An 18,782-nucleotide genomic window follows, 5' to 3' on the forward strand; every position below is an offset into this window, starting at 1 on the left:
GGGAGTGAAGTCGAAGGCTTTCATGGTCGGCATCCATAGTTTTTTTGGGGGGAGGGGGGAATAAACTCTTCTAGAACATGGCCACATCGCCCGAAAAAACCTACACAAAAACTGTTTGTAGGGGTCTTTCGAGCTTTTCTTGGGCCATGCCCTCTCTTTTTTCTGGGATGCCCTCCATTTGGCGGTGAGGACCCTCTGGTCCCCCTGGTCAGAGGCGCTAGTCCCTCTGGGTTGACCTGGCTTTCTTTCAAAGAGATAGCATCGATTGAAAATGCCAAGCTCTACCATTCAGCCCCGACCATTCAGTTTCCATCCATTTGGTCAGGTTTCCAAGCCCTCCACCTACCCACCAAGTGGACACTCTTTCGATATTCAACAGAAATAGAGAGAGTTTGGGTTTGTTGGATTCCCACCCACCCTCTTTAAATGGTGGCTTAAATGGTGGTTCATTCATATTTGTTGCCATTGGCGTTGTGTAAAATCGTTGTGAACGAACAGCGGGGAAATAGCGAGGGACTTGGCTTCCAAAGCTGCGTCCGCACTGGAGAAATAACCCGGTCTGCCGCAGCTTTTTAAGTGCCCTGGCTCAATTTGTAATTCTGAGAATGGTAGTTTACAAATCACCGTTCCCTTAAAGCGGTGTCAAACCGGGTTAGTCAACCACCGTTCCCAGAACCATACCATTGAGCCGCGGCACTTAAAGCAGTGTCAAAGCGGGTTATTTCTCCAGTGTGGAGGCACCCCCAATGTAGTTTGGAATCGCCAACCCTTTGAGCCCCATTCGGTTTCGGCAGCACTTTGGCGCCTTCAGTCTAAACACCCATCTCCCGAATCCAGGTCTAAAACAAACTGCAGAAATAATCCAGTTTCGGACTGCTTTAAGTACAATGCGAGAGGATTCTGGGAACTGTAGTTCTGTGAGCCATTTAGGCTTCTCTGTCAGTTGGCGCCCCAATAAACTGCAATTTCCAGGACTTCCTAGCACTGAGCCAGGACAATTAAAACAGTCTCAAACTGAATTGTTTCTGCAGTGTGTCTTGGACTTCTGTTAGAAATTAGGATCTTAATTCCCCTGAAGAACTGGGGGTCAGGGGGAGTGCCTTCCATAGAGTCTGTTTCAATGCCCCAAACCCTACCCCCTTTCCCTCCCAGTCATTCCTCCCATTAAAAACCCATTTCGGAGCCCTCTGTGCGGACAGACAGGCAGAGAGAGAGAGAGAGAAAGAGAGAGAGAGAGAGAGAGAGAGAGAGGATGGATCGGGTCTCGGAAACCGAAGCGCAACTGGACACTACAACAGTCTAGAGCATGACAAAAGTTGATTGTATGAAACAAATTTTACTCAGCGGTTCAAGAAGCCAGGAATGTAGAAAAATACATTTGAAACCTCCACACTCAAATCCATCAATGAGGAACCCAAAGGGGAAAGGGGGTGGGGTTGGAAAATCAATCAATCAATTAATCAATCAATGAACAAAGCAACGGGATTTCTATAATACTGCATAATGATTTGGGCTCCAACCTCACTGGAGAAATAACCCGGTTTGGCACCGCTTTAACTTGTCTGGCTCAAGGCTATGGGATTCTGGGAGTTGGAGTTTGTTATTAAAGAAAGATAGCTCCGCTCTGAGCCCCACAACAAACTCCAATTCCCAGAATTCCAGAGCCTTGAGCCAGACAAAAAGTCAGAGCGGTGCCAAACCGGGTAATTTCTCCAGTGTGGATGCAACCTTGGGAGTTTAGGGAAAGATAGTCGCTACAACGGGCCTAAAACGACCACAAATAAAACCAAAAGTGCCTCTGAAAATATCACATAATAAAATTGTCGGGTGTTGCTTTCAAAGGAAAGGAAAAACTAAACCCCCAAATTAAAACAACCCGGGTGGAGGGAAAAAAACACAACATTACGAGAGAGAAACAGAGAGAGAGAGATTGAGAGAGGGGCCAAAGTAAAAAGATGGGGGCTAAAAATCTACCCAAATCAAAGGCAGAGAGAGAGAGAGAGAAAGTGACTCTCACTAGGCTGGGAATTGGCGGGCTAAGAAGACCCAAAGAGACAGCACTAGAGAGTTGCACTGCATCCTTTGCACCCAGGTCCCACAGCGGGGAGGAGGCATCTGCCCATCCAGCAGGAGAAGGAGGGATTGCAAAGGGTTGCAGTACACAGCCACACTGCAGCAACAATCCAGCTTGATCCCGCTTTAACTGATCAAGCCTCTGGAGTTCTAAGAAGGGTGGTTTGTTGTGCCACCAGAGCTCTCTAACAGGCTAAGGTCCAAAACACACTGCAGAAATAATCCATCTTGAGGCTGCTTTAACTGCCCTGGCTCAGTGCTAGGGAATTCTGGGAACTGTAGCCTTCTCTGTCAGAGAGAGCTCTGGTGCCACAACAAACTACACTTCCCAGGATTCCCTAGCACTGAACCAAGGCAGTTAAAGTGGTCTCAAACTGGATTATCTCCACAGTGTGTTTTGGAGCAAAGTCTATTACAAAACCACGAATCCCAGAACCCCGTAGCATGGGTCCAGGTCCGTTAAAGCGTCGTCAAACTGTATCATTTCGACAGTGTAGTTGCACCGAGGTCCACAAGCACGCTGCAGAAATCACCCGCGTGAAGTGCCCTGGCTCAGTGCTAGGGAATCCTGGGGGTTGTAGTTTATTGTGGCACCAGAGCTCTCCGGCTCCCAAAATCATCGTTCCCTGAATTCCAGTTCAAGCGGTTTCGGGCAGGATGGTTTCTGCAGTGCGTTTTGGACCCTTGCAAGTAAACTAGCCCGCTTTACTTTGGCAAGATGCCACTCTTTGCATTGCATGGATAGATGCGGGAAGGTGGATGGTTTTTTGGAGGGGGTATTGTACCTCATTAAACCTCGACGGTAGCGGTACAAAACCGGGAGGGAAGGGAAAGGAAAGGTACTTTATTTCTTCCTAACTCTGAATTCCACACTCTCTAATGGATCTCACTTCGGAGTTCTCTGTCTTTGGCTACATCCGTACTGCAGAAAGAATGTGGCTTGGCAGCGCTTTCACTGTCACAGCTGAGTGCTATGGAGAGCTGGGAAATGGTCGTTTGTTGTGGCACCAGAGAATGAATGTGGTTCGGCACCGCTTTCACTGTCACGGCTCAGTGCTATGGAAATGGTCGTTTGTTGCGGAGCTCTAGTGCCACAGTGAACGACCATTCCCAGAATTCCACAGCACTAAGCTGTGACAGCGAAAGCGGTGCCAAACCACATTCTTCCTCCAATTGAGCCTTGGCAGTGAAAGCCGTATCAAGCCGCATTCTTTCCCCAGTGCGGATACAAAGGGAAGACCCCTTCACACCAGCTTGAGAAGGCTCCCTTCTTTCTGTAGGGGCAATGATGCCACCTCTAGCCCAAGAAGGAGGGAAAGTGGAGAAATAGAGGAAAGGAAGAAGGTGGTGTGAAAGGAGTTTCCCGATGTGACTCTCACCTACGACAGCCACCCTCCCGCCTCCATAGCCTCACACTCCCCTTGTATCTGTGTCTGTTGTACAACAGCAGCAAATGGAGAACAGTCATTGCTTCAACCCTGTCGTGGATACAAAATACTCTCCTTTGAATTTCCGTTACAAAAATAGCAGCAAATATGCAAAGCAATGATTGTCGCACTCATCTTTTCTTTTCTTTTTTGGTATTTCTCCTCCCTTTCCTCTCTCTCTCTCTCTCTCTCTCTCTCAATAAATAGATAGATAAATATATTTATTATTATTCTTTTCCATATACAAAAACGTCCCAACCAAGGCTCAGGGGGAAGCAACCTCGGTCTCTTGGTGCCCTGCTGACCCTTTGGAAACCGGGCTAGGACTTTCTCTTCCCTATATATTCTCCAGTCTCACCTCCATCCTTGATTTGAATTTATTTTATTTTTAAAATTGATTTCTCTACCTGCGTCGAAAGGGATTGGTCCACGAAGTAAATCTGTGCGTTTCTCAATGCTGAAATATTGGGGGCTGGGGTGGAGGGAGGGGGAATATATATATATATATATATATATATATATGTCTATCTATATATGTATATATATATTTGTACAAAAGAAAAACAATCTTATTATCAAAATATTCATTTAATGGCTTTACTTCATACATAAATACATGTTTTAGGTAACACAGGAGCGGTGATCGATCCGTCAAGTTTGGGAAATGACCTTTTTTTTTAAAGGAAGGGGGAAAGGGTCCTCTCTCGGAATTTTGTTTTTGTTGTTGTTGTTGTTGTTTTTATTTTATTTTTTTATTTAACTTTTTTTTATTCCCCTCCGAGGGGGGATCTTTTGTATCTCACACACAGGAGCGGGCTGGGAAAACTCATCATCGCTACAAATAGGCTACTCGGCGTCCTTTGTTTTTCACTCTCTGTTTATACCTTTTCCCCAGGACGGCCGCCAAGTATTTCTTGACAGCCATTTGCTTTCGGTAGCGGCTGTAGCTGTCCGTGAAGATGCCGTCCGAGTGCCTCTTGGAAAGCGGCTCCGAGTCCTCCTCCTCCAGGCCGCTGGCAGAGCCCCTGCAGAGGGAGAGAGAAAGCAAAGGGAAACCAGGTTGCAAGAAAGGAACAGCCTAGGAAGCCCTAGCCACAGTGTCGAGGCCAAAGGAGATCAATAAGATTAATTTCTAGAGTCAGCCAACACATTCTTTAAACAGAGGCTTGATGGCCATCTGTAAAGGGGATGCTTTGATTGAGAGTTCCTGCATGGCAGGGGGTTGCACTGGATGTCCCTTGTGGTCTCTTCCAACTCTGAAGCCGGCCAGCTAATAAAATCTGCTGCCTTTCTTGTCTTCTGGGTCTCCCTGGTTTCTGGATTGTCTCCTAGAGGCTGCATCCGCACTGCACAAATAATCCGCTTGGATGGACACTACTTGAACTGCCATGGCTCCACGCTAAAGGATCATCCTGGTAATTAGTTCTAGTTAGCGAGCTAGCATGGGGTCGTGGTTGGACTATGGCCCCAAAGCAGAGCTAATCCAGTTCAATGTTAGGGAATCCTGGGATTTGTAGTTTGTTATGGTTAGGGAACTAAACATATGGGGATTCTGGGGACTGTTGTTTTGGGAGACGTTTAGCCTTCTCTAACAGAAAGCTCTAAACAGCAATCCCCAGGGTTCCCTAGCACTGAGCCAGGACAGTTAAATCTGTCTCAAACAGGATTATTTCTGCAGTGTGTTTTAGACCTATGATTCTGGAGGCCAGAGTTCGAATTCCGGTTCCGCCATGGACCTTGGGCAAGTCACACTCTCTCAGCCTCAGAGGATGGCCATGACAAGCCCCTTCTGGAGAAATTCTGCCCAGAAAACCCTTTTAACTGCCAGGGCTCCGTGCTATGGAATTCTGGGAATGGCCTGTGTCCTCAGGGTCGCCAGAAGTCAAGAAAGCACACAACAATGGCACCAGAGCTCTCTGAAGAAAGAGAAGGCTCCATAAACTCAACAAGCTACAAATCCCAGGATTATTCCATAGCTTGGAGTCATGGCAGTTAAAAGCGGGGTCCAAGCGGGTGATTCCTGCAGTGCGGGTGCGGGAAGGTCTCAAAAGGGAAGAAGTGCAGATCAGCCAAAAAAAAGCCTTGATCTGGGCTTTGATCTGGCGGCGTCCCAAGAGAGGGTCCCTTTTTCCTTTATGACGTCACAATGCCCACTCCAAACCTTGTTTAGAAAGCCAGGCAGAGAACGAGAGAAGAGATGGAGAGGGATCAAACAGGCGTCCCTCCTGCAGGGCGACCCCCAGGCTTGGTCCTCCTTTTCCAGGACCTGTCCTCCATTCTCAGAAGGAATTCCAAAGCTTATTCCATTTTAAGCACCACTAAGGAGCTATGGATTTCTATTTCTAGGAGTGTTTTGAGCTTTTCTTTGTTCGGATCCTCCAAATTTGGCAGGGCTGTCCTCCATTTTGAGGTGTCCGGTCCTCCTTGGTGTCTGATTCCCCCTGAAACCCTCCCTCCCCCAAGCCCTTTCTTCCCAAAAGTCAGTTTTGTTGGGGCAAGGAGGGCTTCCCTACTCGTTTTTCTTCGGGTAGGGCTGTGTTGTTGTTGTAGTTGTTGTTGTTGTTTTGTGGGTGTGGGTGTTTAAGTCGTGCCCCCCTCCTCGAAACGATGGCTCAGCCCATTGATCTGTACTGATGATCTCCACCCTCAAGTTTTATTTTTCTTTGCCATACTTCGTTAACCTTGGTGTGATTTCATGGGGAACCCTGCTCTTTTTTGTGTGTCGACTGGTTATCTTTCTTTTGTTCGAAGCAACACGTCGAGGGAAAGCAAGCCAGGCCCCTCCCTGAAGGGGAAACAAAGGCTCTCTCTCCAAAGAGGCTGCGGGAGTTGAAGTCTGATCGTAATCCAAGTCGACAGTCGGGCGACCCTCCCTGCCTCCCTCCCTCCTTGGCATGAATTATTCATTCTGGGATGGTGTAATCCATTTCCCCCAAAGGGCTTGATTAAAATATGGCCTCCTGAGCACATTGCAGACACAGACAAGGCTGGCTGGCACCCGGTTCACAGGTCTGGGTTTTGAAGGAGAGATTTAAGAGATGGAGAGAAATGGATTGAATCTGGTGGCATTTCTTTCTTTAGAATTGACCTACAGGAAGCTTGAGCAATCTGTATTTAGGGTCTATGGAAAGACTGCTTGGTCTCTCAAGGATTTAAAATATTGGATTAAAATGGGTGGAGGAGCCAACTATGAATTTATAAGGTCTTCTTTATCAGCTGGGCTGTCAACTGCTTCTTTTTCATACCCTCTGAATGAATGGGACACGGAAGCTGCCAGATGAATCACCCTGAATCCGGGATCATACCGGGACTGATTACAGTTCTTACAACCGGATCCTATCGAGGCCCTCTGATGGGCATAAATGGGGGTGGGATTCACAAGTCTATAGTGAAACTCGGTCCCATTAACTGGAATCCGGTTTGGAATTATTCTGACACAGGATAGAACGAAAGACTTGAGGCTGGCAAACGCTAAACCAACTGGGATCCAGGTGCCACTCAGGGCAAAGACGAAATAAAAGGCTAAAGAGTCCGTTTTGCCTGGAAAACCGGTAGGCAGATGGCCCTCTGAAAAGGAATTCGGTTTACACAGAGGCAAATCCGTCTGAGTTTTAGACTAGGGCTGTATCCGCACTGGAGAAATAATCCAGTTTGACACCACTTGACCTGCCCTGGGTCCATTGCTATGGAATTCCGGGAATTCTGGTGCCACAACAAACTACCATTCCCAGAATTCCATAGCATGGACCCAGGGCAGGTCAAGTGGTGCCAAATTGGATTACTTCTCCAGTGTGGATGTAGTCTAGGACTCTAGAAACAAGGGTTCAAACCCCCCTCCGCCATGGAAACTCACTTTGGGCAAGTTACACTCTCTCAGCCTCAGAAAATGGTAATAACAAGCACCACCCCGAACAAATCTTGCCAAGAAAAGAGGGTCGCCTTAGGCCGGGGTCACCACAAGTCAGAAACGACTTGAAGGCGCGCAGCAACAACAACAACACACCTTTAGGGTCGAAAACTTGTAGCACCCCCTCCACATCTCCTTGGAGTAAATAGCCAAAGGATCGTTGGGATGAACCAGTAAGGCTAGCATGGGGGCAGATGGGAAGCCAGCAGCTGCATCAGCAATCTATTTTATTTATCCCAAAGAGATGTAAGTGGCCAGTTGGGCTCCGATCCTAAATAAAGTTACACAGCGCAAATCGGGTTCCTTGTATCCCAGGATTTGGAGCTGCGGGATTTAAATCCCCTGCTGGGAGTTAAACCCCAATACATTTTAGTCCAGATCACTTCATTGGACCTTGCTGCAAGGAAATGACTGATGGGTAGATAGATAGATATCCGCCTTAAATCCCATTGTGGGAGAAAGGCGGGATATAAATCCTTGAGATATAGACACAGATAGAAATAAAAAAGATAGACAGATTGACAGACAGACAGACAGACAGTTCCAAAACACACTGCAGAAATAATCTAGTTTGAGGCCGCTTTAACTGCCCTGGCTCAGTGTTTGGGAATTCTGGGAACTGAAGTTTTGTGAAACATTTATCCTTCTCTGTCAGACAGCTCTGGTGCCACAATAAACTACAATTCCCAGGATTCTCTAGCACTGAACCAGGGGCAGTACAAGTGGTCTCCAACTGGATTATATCTGTAGTGTGATATCCGCCTTGAAATAGATAGATAGATAGATAGATAGATAGATAGATAGATAGACAGACAGACAGACAATAGCTAGATAGCTGCCATTAATCCTATTGTGGGAGAAAGGTGGAATATATATCCTTGAAATAGATAGATAGATAGATAGATAGATAGATAGATAGATAGATAGATAGATAGATAGATAGATAGATGATACAGATAGATACCTGCCTTGAATCCCATTGTGGTAGAAAGACAAAAATCCTTGAAATAGATGGATAGAGAGATAGATATGCCCCCTCCCTGCCTCCCTCTGGCCCCAAAGGCCTTGGCGGGGCTTGCCTTACCCGACCCTCTTGGCCATCAGGGAATGGAGATACTTCCTCGCCGACAGCTGGCCCAGCACTTTCCGGTAGGCTTTATTAAAGATCCCATCCGCGTGCCTGGAGGGAGGGGAAGAAACACACAGAGATGAAGCCACGGGGATTGGGGCGGGGCAGGGTGGCCGGTGGCCGGGCACGTCCTCCTTTCCCCGGACCCGTCCTCCATTTCCACTTTCAGCCCAGGCGGAATCCCAAAAGCTCCTCCAAAGCAGCTTGCATTGACATTACTGCAAGTGTGTTTCCAGCTTTGCTTTGGTCACCTCCTCCCTTTTGCTGAGGTGTCCTCCATTTCACACACACACACACCCGTTCTTGTCCTCCTTTGCGGTGAGGACATTTGGTCCCTTTGGGGACCTCAAACTGACAGTGACCGGGAAGAAGGGGGGGGGAACCAAAAGGAAGAGAGGGGAAGGGGATCGGCCTCTGTCAGCCTCACCGCTCGGGTCTCTCCCCCCCCCCTACACACACACACTCTGAAGATCTGGCCTCGCCCCTCTTTCCAGCAACCCTCCCACCCGACCCCTAACTCTTTTTTCCAAAGGAGGCAGGAGCAGGAGCAGCAACGTGGCTCACTCCCAATCCTTTGAAGGCCGAGAGGGGGAGGTAAGGCGGATTTTGCCTCTATTTGTCCCCACTACTAGTTGTAGGGCGGGGATGGGGAGCAGGTTTCCGAGAAGAGGGCTCCTTGGCGGGGAGTGTTCTTCCTTCCTCTCCTTCTCCCCATCTACCCCTCTTTCTCCTCCTTCTCCTCCTAAGGCAGTGTGGCCAGAGGTGTCCTCTCGGCCAAGGAGGACCAGGCCCCGCAAAATCATCATCAACAAGATCATCATCATCCATTTATTTAGATCATCAGCATCAAGATCATCATCAGCATCAATTTATTTAGATCATCATCGATTTAGTTAGATCATCATTATCGTCCTCATCCATTTATTTAGATCCTGCCTTCCTCCCGGTCTAGGGACTCCAGACAAAGCGAAGGGAAAGACCCCCATTCCTGCCCCCACCATCCTCCAGACCAAGGGAAGGGCTTTTTCATTGCCTTGACCCGACTCTGCTGCTTCCCCGCCCGGCCCCATCCTTACCTCTTCTCCGGCGGGTAATACAAGGTGTAGACGTCGTCCAGCATGGAGGCCGGGTCGGCTATCCCGAGGGGCTCGCCGTCGAAGGCGTAGTCCGGCAAAGGGTTGCCCTCCTCGTCGTAGACCTCATCTTCCAGCCTACTAGAGACGGAGGAAGGGAGGAAGGAGACGGGCGTCGCCTGGGGGGCTTGGGGATCGCAGGGGTGGGGCTTGGCAGCTGGGGAGGGGTGGGGTTGATCGTGGGTGGGGAGGGTCTTGGCAAGGCCCCATCCTCTTCTCCACCCCCTCTTGGTCCTCCACCCCTCACCCCACAGGTCTTACCCATCTGCCCCCTGGCCAACTGGATTCCTTCCAAGAGTAAAGCTAAACCCAGAGTCTGCCAAAGGTGAGCTGGGAGGAGTCACATACATACACACACACAACACACACACACACACACACATCCATCCATCTCCTCTTTTGTGGCTCCTATCGCCCAGCGGCCTCCCTAGGGTTAGTGTCACCATGTGCGGGAATTCCCCCATTGACCTCTTCCCATCTCATAATAAATAAATAAATAAATAAATAAATAAATAAATAAATAAAATTTATTTGTATCCCGCCTCCTCTATCAAAGATCATCGAGGGCGGCTTACCTATTAAAACACCGTACAACCCCCTTCCCTCCGCTAAAACAGAATTAAACAATGACATGTTAAAAGAATCGACAATGTTAAAATAATCGACAATCCCATACCATACAGAATCCTTAGGAATATACTGTATACATATATATGCATGTGTGTGTGTGTGTGTGTGTGTGTGTATTACTAACGTGTCGCATAAGTCCTGATTCCCCATCAGTCACTGAATGTCAGGGTAGTCGTTGCGACATAAAACAACTTGCAAAGTTTGAAAAGATGCCTTTAAATGACAGTAGCACACGCGCGGGATAAATGTGTTTACTTGTACATAGTTTCATGGGGTTGACATGAAAATGTGGTGAATTGTGATGTTTTCAAGGGAATTCCACCCCCCAAAAAAAAACCCTGAAAAATTCTATTTTGCATTTGAAGTTTTCATTTAAAAAACAAACTCCTGGGGTCTCTCCTTTCTCCTCCCGCTGAGTCTCACCCCCTTCACACTATCTCTTCATCATTTTCAAGAGCCCGTTTCTGCCAAAATGTAGGCGTTTGGGGATCACAGGTTGTGTTTTGTGTTACAGATTGTAGTTTTGTTGTGACCTCTACTCTGGGGCCCACGACAAAACCACAATGCCCAGCATTCATCAGTAGCCTTGAGCCGTGGCAGTTAAAGCGATGTCAAACCGGATTATCCCTGCAGTGCGGACGAAAGGCTGGGTGAATGGATGGCTCCTGCCAGGAGCTCCTCCGTCTCCCCGATGTAGGTCACTCTCTCTGTGTCTCTCCTGCAGCTATTTTCGGCGGTGGAGCTTCTGGCAGGAGCCATCAATAATAGATGCGCCTTGTCAAAGTCTTCCGCCGCTGCTAATTCAGGCGCTTGTAGGATGCCCAGGACTAGCCCCCCGCCCCCATCTCCCAGAGAAGAAGGAAGGCCTCTTCCACCCTCCACAAGAAAAGATTGCCATCCTAACCCACCCCCAAGGGCCCACCCAAGACTGGGGAAACAGACGTCCTCCTCCTTTTCTAGGACAAGCCCTCCATTTCCACCTTCTGCCCAGGAGGAATTCCAAAGTATCTTCCATTTGAAGCAGGGCTAAAAAGCATGGATTTATATATTATGCAGGGTGACCAGAATTGGTCCTCGTTTTCCATTTCCACTTTCTGCCCAGGAGGAATTCCAGAGGTCCTCCACTTTTGAGCAAGGCAAAGAAGCATGAGTTATCTCCTCCTTTCTTTTCCTCTGGCATGTCCTCCATTTGGCGGGACCTAGTCCTCCTTGGCGGGGAGGACACCTCTGGACACCTTGCCTTAGGAGAAGGAGGATGAGAAGGAGAGGAAAACCGAGGGCGGGGTTTTCTCCAGGGCAGAAGCGGGTTCGTTTCAGGATAAGCCTACAGCATCCTCCTCTTTTCTATCATCTCCCGGGGGGGGAGGGGGGCAAGGGGAAGCCTGTTTCTTGGCCAGGATTGGTGGAGGATTGCCAACCCCGCCCACCCACCCCATCTCCTCATTCGTCGGGTCTAGCATCCAACAAGGATCAGGTGCTTTCTTGGGTTGGTGAGTCCAAAGGTTGCATCCCCACTGAGGAAGTAACCCGGTTTGAAACTACTTGAGCTGCCATGGCTCAGTGCTATATTCTGGGAATGGTCGTTTGTTGTGGCACCAGACCATTCCCAGAATATAGCATTGAGCCATGGCAGCCCAAGTGGTGTCAAACCGGATTATTTCCGCAGTGTAGATGCATGTTAAGATTCTTCCCAATTTGTCATTTGTCTCCTCCGAGGCAAAACAACACAAACTTGTCCTTCACAGCTCCCTCTCTTTCTCCTTCTTTAAAAGTCCTCTTCCTTACCATTCAGGATCATAGGGCTTGGGGGGGGGATTTAAAGCATCAGCTCATTCATCTTTCAATAAAGAATCTGACGTGGGAAAGGATGAGCCTGTGACGTTGGAAAAGCTTCCAGACTCTGGCATCGAACCAAGTTCCCTTCTTTCGTGCCTAAAAGAAAGTAAAAGGCTGGCAGCCATCCTGAGTGGGTTCTCAAGTCTTTGGTTCTTCTGATGTTTTGGTTCCCAGAAGCCCCAGTCGGCTGTGGCAAGGGATTCTGAGGTTCAAAAATATTTGGAGGATCAAAGAGTCGGATCCACTGAGTCTCTTCTCTGTTTGTAATTTTATATTGTTTTATATGGTTTTCAGCTGATGTTTTATGGTACTATGTTTTTTAGAATTGCTCTTGTGAGCCGCCTTGGATCCCTTCGGGGAGAAAGGCGGGATAGAGATAAAATAGTCAATAAATAAAAATAAAAATAAAATCTGTGCTAGTGATTAAAAAAAGAAACAATAAGGTCTATTATAGGCCTAAACTGATAGTGATAAAAAAAAGGAAGCAATAGGTCTATTGTGCCTGCGAGCTTAAAAACTAGCACTGCAGTCCAGACTTAAGATTCAAAACAGACTGCTGAAATGATCCAGTCTGAGACCACTTTAACTGCCCTGGCTCAATGCTAGGGAATTCTGGGAACTGCGGTTTTATAAGACAATTAGCCTTCTTTGTGTCTGGTGCCACAAGAAACTGCAATTCCCAGGATCCCCTAGCACTGAGCCAGGGCAGTTAAAGCGGTGTCAAAGTGGATTATTTTTCCAGTGTGGTTTGGACCTCAGTAGTCCAACTGGAAGGCGTTTAGGTAAAAAGTCTAAAGACCCAGATCCCTTTCCCTTTCTCTCAGAGGAAGGAGTTCAAGAGGGATCCATATCCCTGAGAATGAAACCCCTACCAAACAAGCTTGACAGATCTCCTCCATAACCTGAAGACCAAAGCGAACAGTCCAGATCCACTAATCGAAGCCCAGAGTTTGGAGCTATCTAATAAGCCAAAATGGATTCAATCCGGATGATTTCGAGCTGGGCCACAATTAATTTAAGTGGAGGCGCCTTCTTCTTCCCAAGTATTCCTTGTTTGAAATTAAGAGGAGCCCCAGATGAATGAAAGAATGAACTGGTCCTATTCTACTTACTGAATCTAGATCTGGATCGAATTAACTCTCCCTTTGTGGACAAGATCGCCTGTATGTCATACCGACCCTTAGGCATTAAGAGTTAGCTGCAGTTTCCTACTTAAAACCCTAAAGGTACCAGATCCTGTCTCAGCTTGGAAGCTAAGCAGGGTGATCCCTGGCTGGTACTTGGGTGGGAGACCGAAATATAGCCTCCAGCACCAACGAATACCAAGTGCTGCAGGCTATATTTCAGGAACTAGCAAAAAACACTTCTGCTTATTCCTTGCCTAAAGAAACCCTATGCAATTCGCAGGAAGGGACAGGCAAAACCACCACCACCACCCCGCTCCGTCTCGTCTACACTGTAGATATAACGCAGTTTGACACCACTTTTAACTCCCATCCTACCCAATCCTGGGGCTTTGTAGTTTTGCGAGGAACCGGCCCCCTTTGCCAGAGAAGGCATGTAAAACTATAAATCCCAGGGTTTAAGGTGAAAGTGGTGTCAAACCGCATGATTTCCACAGTGTAGATGCACCCTAAGACAACCCAATGAAATTCATGGAGTCACCACAAATCGACAGACGACTTGAAGACGCACGCACGCGCGTACACACACACACACACACACAATTTCCTACCTGCGATGCACACTATTTGGGAATATAGTAGAAACCTTGACTTTTTTTAGTTACAACTAACCATCTGCCTTTTAGCAGCGAGCCAACAGGTAACTTTACCTAAGTCCTAAGGCAACCCAATCCGAAATCGAAAATCAAGGGCTGTATACATGTATACCTATACCCTAAAAAGTACCTGTATACTTATAGCCTAGAAAGTCTAAGTATACACATCCTTTCGTTGTGAGCTTGAGGTCGCAATCCAGGGGACGCTTCACTGGAGGACATAGATAGGTGCCTACAAAGGGGTTTCCTTTGGAAAGTAGCTGGGACATCTAGTGCATCCCGAATCGCTTTGCATATATTAACCCCCCTCCCTTGGCTCCGCCTACAAACAAGCCCCATGCATTACTTGGAGGGATTACCTCACACCTCAGCAACGCGTTACTCGGAAGTAACTCGAGGGCTGAAGATGCAAGCCCCGGGGAGGTCAACAACTGGGTGGACAATTCGGTTTAGAATTTAGACAGATCTGAAGAAGACAAACCGAAGGGGGATCTCCAGAGCAGAATCACAGTATTGGAGAAAGTCAAGATGGCTAATGGTCGGATCCGCATTTGGAGAAATAATCCGGTTCGACACCGCTTTAAGTGCCATGGCGATGGAATTCTGGGAATGTTCATTTGTCACAACAGTCACAACAAACGACCATTCCCAGAATTCCATCACCTTGAGCCATGCCACTTAAAGCGGTATAAAACCTGATTAATTCACCAGTGCGGATCCAACCAAGGAAATCGTCGGAGAAGATTGTAAAGGGTATGGCGGCGATGAATGAAGTAACTGAGCTCCCTCGCAATCACTTTCACATCCACACATCCGCCTCATTCCTTTCCTTGGCTGCCCTTCCCATCGCGAGATGAAGCAGCGAAGAAGCCCCCTCTTCTCCAGAGCCAAATAAACTAAGCGCTAATAGCAGAGGGAGACCTTACATCGCCCAAGGTGAAGGAAAGGGGACATGGATTGCCATCCCAAACACACACAGACACAGACACACACTTTTCTTCCCAAGCCCAGGCTGCTTCTCAAGGGAGGCAGGTCCCACAAACACACTGCAGAAACCTTCAAATCCCAATTACTCCAACAGACAAATTTAGTAGCAAGAATCCCGTTGGACCCGATACTCTATTAACTCCTGATGTCTCAGATTGTGTGAATGGACCAGGCGGGTTTCCACTGCGGAAACCTAGATGGGAGATAGAATGATAGCATCGTAGAGTTGGAAGAGACCCCAAGGGCCATCCAGTCCAACCCCATTCTGCCATGCAGGAACTCTCAATCAAAGCATCCCCATTGACAGATGGGTATCCATCAGGACATGTCAACAGCATCAGTTGACATGATGGTGTTTCCACCATCCTTCTGTTTGTGCATTTACCAGAGCTTGGAGACAATAGGCTTGGTGCACACAAATACGTTTAATGTGTGTAATATGGTAATGTTAAGAAGCAAAACAAACTGATTTGCTAATGTTAGAATTCTATATAAACTACTTTGGCATTTGAGGGTCTCTGCAGCTATGTAACTACCTTACTTATGTAGCTAAGGCTCAAGGCTAGGGGATCCTGGGGACTGTCGTTTGGGAAGACATGAAGCCTTCTTTATCTCTGGGGCAACACTCTACTCCAATCCCCAGCATCCCCTAGCACTGAGCCGAGACAATTCAAGGGGTCTCAGAGGGGATGGTTTCCAGCAGTGCGTTTTAGGACCCCGGTCTCCGCAGATCAGGATTAAAGCATTAGGAGGAGGGCCAAGATCTTTAAGGGCTGGGGAGGGATGGGCTCCGGGGGATAGTGGGGTGGGGAAAGTCGAGGGTCTCCTTACCTGAGGGCTGGGAACTGAAGTCCGGCGGCCGGTGAGGAGTAGACGCTGCAGTGCATGAGTATCCCATAAAGCAGGAGGGCTCGGAGCGCTTTCTTGCACATGGCCACTCTGTGGAGGGAGGCAATGAGAGAGGGGATCTCTCTCAGCTGGGCTTCTCTAGGTCTGCCCACTTAAGGAGGAGGAGGAGGAGGAGGAGGAGGAAGGGGTGCCCCCCCTCTGCCACCGGCTTGGGCACCTTCCACCGCCTGCCACGATTTGCCTGCCCTCCTCAAAACAAGTACCAGGCTTCCTCCCCTTCCTTCCTTCCACCCTCCCCCCCTCTGCCTTCAACCCCTCCAGATGTGTCGGACCACAACCCTCCAGCTGGGGATGATGGGAGTTGTCGTCCGGCACAAGAAAGCGACTCTCGGGTCTTCTTACCATTCAACGCTGAAGAGCCGGCACAAGAGTGGATTTATTTGGAAGGGAGGTGGGAGATGGATTAAAGAAGGATTCCCCTCTTCTGGATGGTTTGGTTTTCTTCCAGGAAGTTTGGATGCTGCTGAGAGTTAATCCTCCTGAAGCATCGCCTCTCTCTCTCTCTCTTTCTTTCTTTCTTTCTCTCTCTCTCTCTCCCCTGCTTTCTGTCTTTCCTTCCTTTGAAAGGGAAGCCGCAGAGAAGGAGGGGGCGTGGGACAGACCGAGGATCGACTGGTTAGTTGACTATAAAGGGGAGAGGTTGGGGGCTGGAGAGGAGCAGATCAATGAAATAAATTTAAAAAAAAGTTTGCAGGGGGAAAGAGGAGCCTGCCAGGTAGGGAAGGAAAGAGGGGGAAAGGAGGGAAAGAGAAGAGAGGGAGCGGGGAAACCCTCGCAGGAGGAAAGAGAAGAAGGGAAAGGGAGGAAAGGGGGGGAGCTGGCTGCAGTTCCAGACGAGGCGACAGAGCTCTTCGCTGCTTCCTTGTCTTCCTTCTCCTTCTCCTCTGCCCTCCTTCTCCTCTTTCTCCTCCTTCCCTCCTTCCCTGCTGGTCCGCCTTGACCAGGGCTTGCTCTTGATCTCCTAGACCTCCTGCCTTCGCTACAACAAGATCTTTTGCCCCTCTCTCTCAGCTTCCAATTCGGTTGTAAACAGGGCCTTTCTCTCAGTCTCAGTCTCAGTCTCAGTCTCTGTCTCTGTCTCTGTCTCTCTTTCTCAATCTGAACCTTTCTTTTTTTCTCTCTTGCCTCCTTGTCTTGCCGAGTGCCTGGCTTGTTTTGTTTCTCTCTCGATGTGGCCTCCGGATTTTTATTTGCCAATGACTCTCTCTCTTTTTTTTATTGTTGTTGTTGTTGCAGTCACGTAAGAATCGGTATCAGAAAAGACGTCACCACCCAATTCCTCCAGGAACAGAACAAATCCAAGTCCGAGATGATGCCAGCAGGAGTCATGAGCTTCTCATCATCACTTGAAGGGGCACTCCCCCACCCCACCCCAGCCCTCCAAAGCCCCAAAAGTGCCAGCCAGGGGGACAAGGGTCAAGTTCCACCTTCTTTCCCCCACCCTAAAAGAAAAAAAGTCTTGCTTGAGAGATGGATCATTCAACTGAATGACGCTTGTCCAAAGTCGCACTTTTTTTACACCTCTTTTCCTTTGGCTTGGAAACAAATGTCAATTGATTTCCTTGAAACTTCCTGGGAACTGTTACCCTGAAATCCCAATCCACGCAAGGAATTTGCTGGGAAAGAGAGCAAACTTTGGTGGGAGAGCAAACTTCCAAACGATTTGTCTACTAAACCAAGACATCTTGGGCATAGGTGCGTCCTGAATGTAAATCATAGAATCATAGAGTTTGAAGAGACCACAGGGGCCATCCAGTCCAACCCCCCTGCCATGCAGGAAATCCAATCAAAGCATTCCCCACAGATGGCCATCCAGCCTCTGTTTAAAGACCTCCAAGGAAGGAGATTCCACTACACTCCGAGGGAGTGTGTTCCACTGTCCAACAGCCCTTACTGTTGAGTTGGAATCTCTTTTCCATTGTTCCGGGTCCTTTTCTCTGGGGCAGCAGAAAATAAGCTTGCTCCCTCCTATCATATCACCTCCTAACCTTCCCTTCTCCAGGCTAAACATCCCCAGCTCTTTGGGCAACAGTTGTCTTCCTCCTTGCTGTCATCATGAAGGTTTCTTGTTGCTTCTTTTTCTCCTTCTCCCCCAACCCATATGCATTCCTCCCCCCCAAAAAAAAGCTGTTTGAATTCTTGCAAGACCCTGGGGTCATTCTCTCCTTAGAGAGGGCCATTGACAGTTTGCGGTCGGCGGCAGGAAAGTTGATGGAAAGTTGCTTTCCTTTGTGGAGCTGTCCAAAGCCAATGGTGCTGAATTGTCTTTGGCAACCCAACCAGGCGCATGGAAAAGAGCCGGGCCTCTTTATTGACAGACGCCTGTTACAGACTGCCAAAATAAAGCTGCTTCGGGTCTCTTTGGAGGTATGCTATTTAAATGATGCATGCATCCTAAGAATCCGGAAGCTGCACCAAAGCTGCACTCCAGTGCTTAGGAATGGAGTGTGGCTTTGGCGCGACCTCCGGACTCTTAGGACCCATGCATCATTTAAATAGCATACCTCCAAAGAGACCCGAAGCAGCTTTATTTTGGCAGTCCGTAACAGGCCAGAGGCTGCATCCACACTGGAACAATAACCCTGTTTGGCACTGCTTTAACTCTTTTCTGGCTCAAGGCTATGGAATTCTGGGAGCTGGAGTTTGTTGTGGGCCCACAACAAACTCCAACTCCCAGAATTCCATAGCCTTGAGCCAGAAAAGAGTTAAAGCAGTGCCAAACAGGGTTATTGCTCCAGTGTGGATGCAGCCCAAATCATTATGCAGAATTTATTATTGCAAAATCGCGTATTTATTATTTTCCTATTATTTGAAAGTGTTAGGAAGATATCCCCCTTCCCTTCCTCTCTCCACAATACCTTTCCCCCCTCTCTCCAGAATGTCTCTTTTTTCCCCCTTCTTCTTTTCTTCTTCATTTGAGGAAAGGTCTTATTCTAGGGGCTTCTCGTTCTCTTTCTACTTATGAAGGGAG

At 48.2% G+C, this 18,782-nt stretch overlaps 1 protein-coding gene across 2 annotated transcripts; it reads right to left on the reverse strand.

Annotated features, from left to right (window-relative positions):
• Positions 1 to 1,805: 1,805 nt before the first annotated feature.
• Positions 1,806 to 17,073, reverse strand: ADCYAP1 (adenylate cyclase activating polypeptide 1). Of its 2 annotated transcripts, none has more exons than XM_089517139.1 (5): positions 16,154 to 17,073; positions 15,734 to 15,841; positions 9,613 to 9,747; positions 8,492 to 8,587; positions 1,806 to 4,525 (listed from the first exon to the last, which is right to left on the reverse strand). In XM_089517139.1, exons 2-5 carry the CDS (start codon positions 15,832 to 15,834, stop codon positions 4,336 to 4,338), a joined length of 522 nt encoding a protein of 173 aa, XP_089373265.1. In that variant the 5' UTR covers positions 15,835 to 15,841; positions 16,154 to 17,073; the 3' UTR covers positions 1,806 to 4,335. The 2 variants fall into 2 exon arrangements, with proteins under 2 accessions (XP_089373265.1, XP_089373264.1); XM_089517138.1 differs by having other exon boundaries at positions 9,613 to 9,750; positions 16,154 to 17,072.
• Positions 17,074 to 18,782: the final 1,709 nt, after the last annotated feature.

This window comes from Sceloporus occidentalis, unplaced genomic scaffold (assembly GCF_023333645.1).
Source record: "Sceloporus occidentalis isolate IW3139 unplaced genomic scaffold, rSceOcc1.0.p SCAF_3, whole genome shotgun sequence".
Taxonomy (NCBI): Eukaryota; Metazoa; Chordata; class Lepidosauria; order Squamata; family Phrynosomatidae; genus Sceloporus; species Sceloporus occidentalis.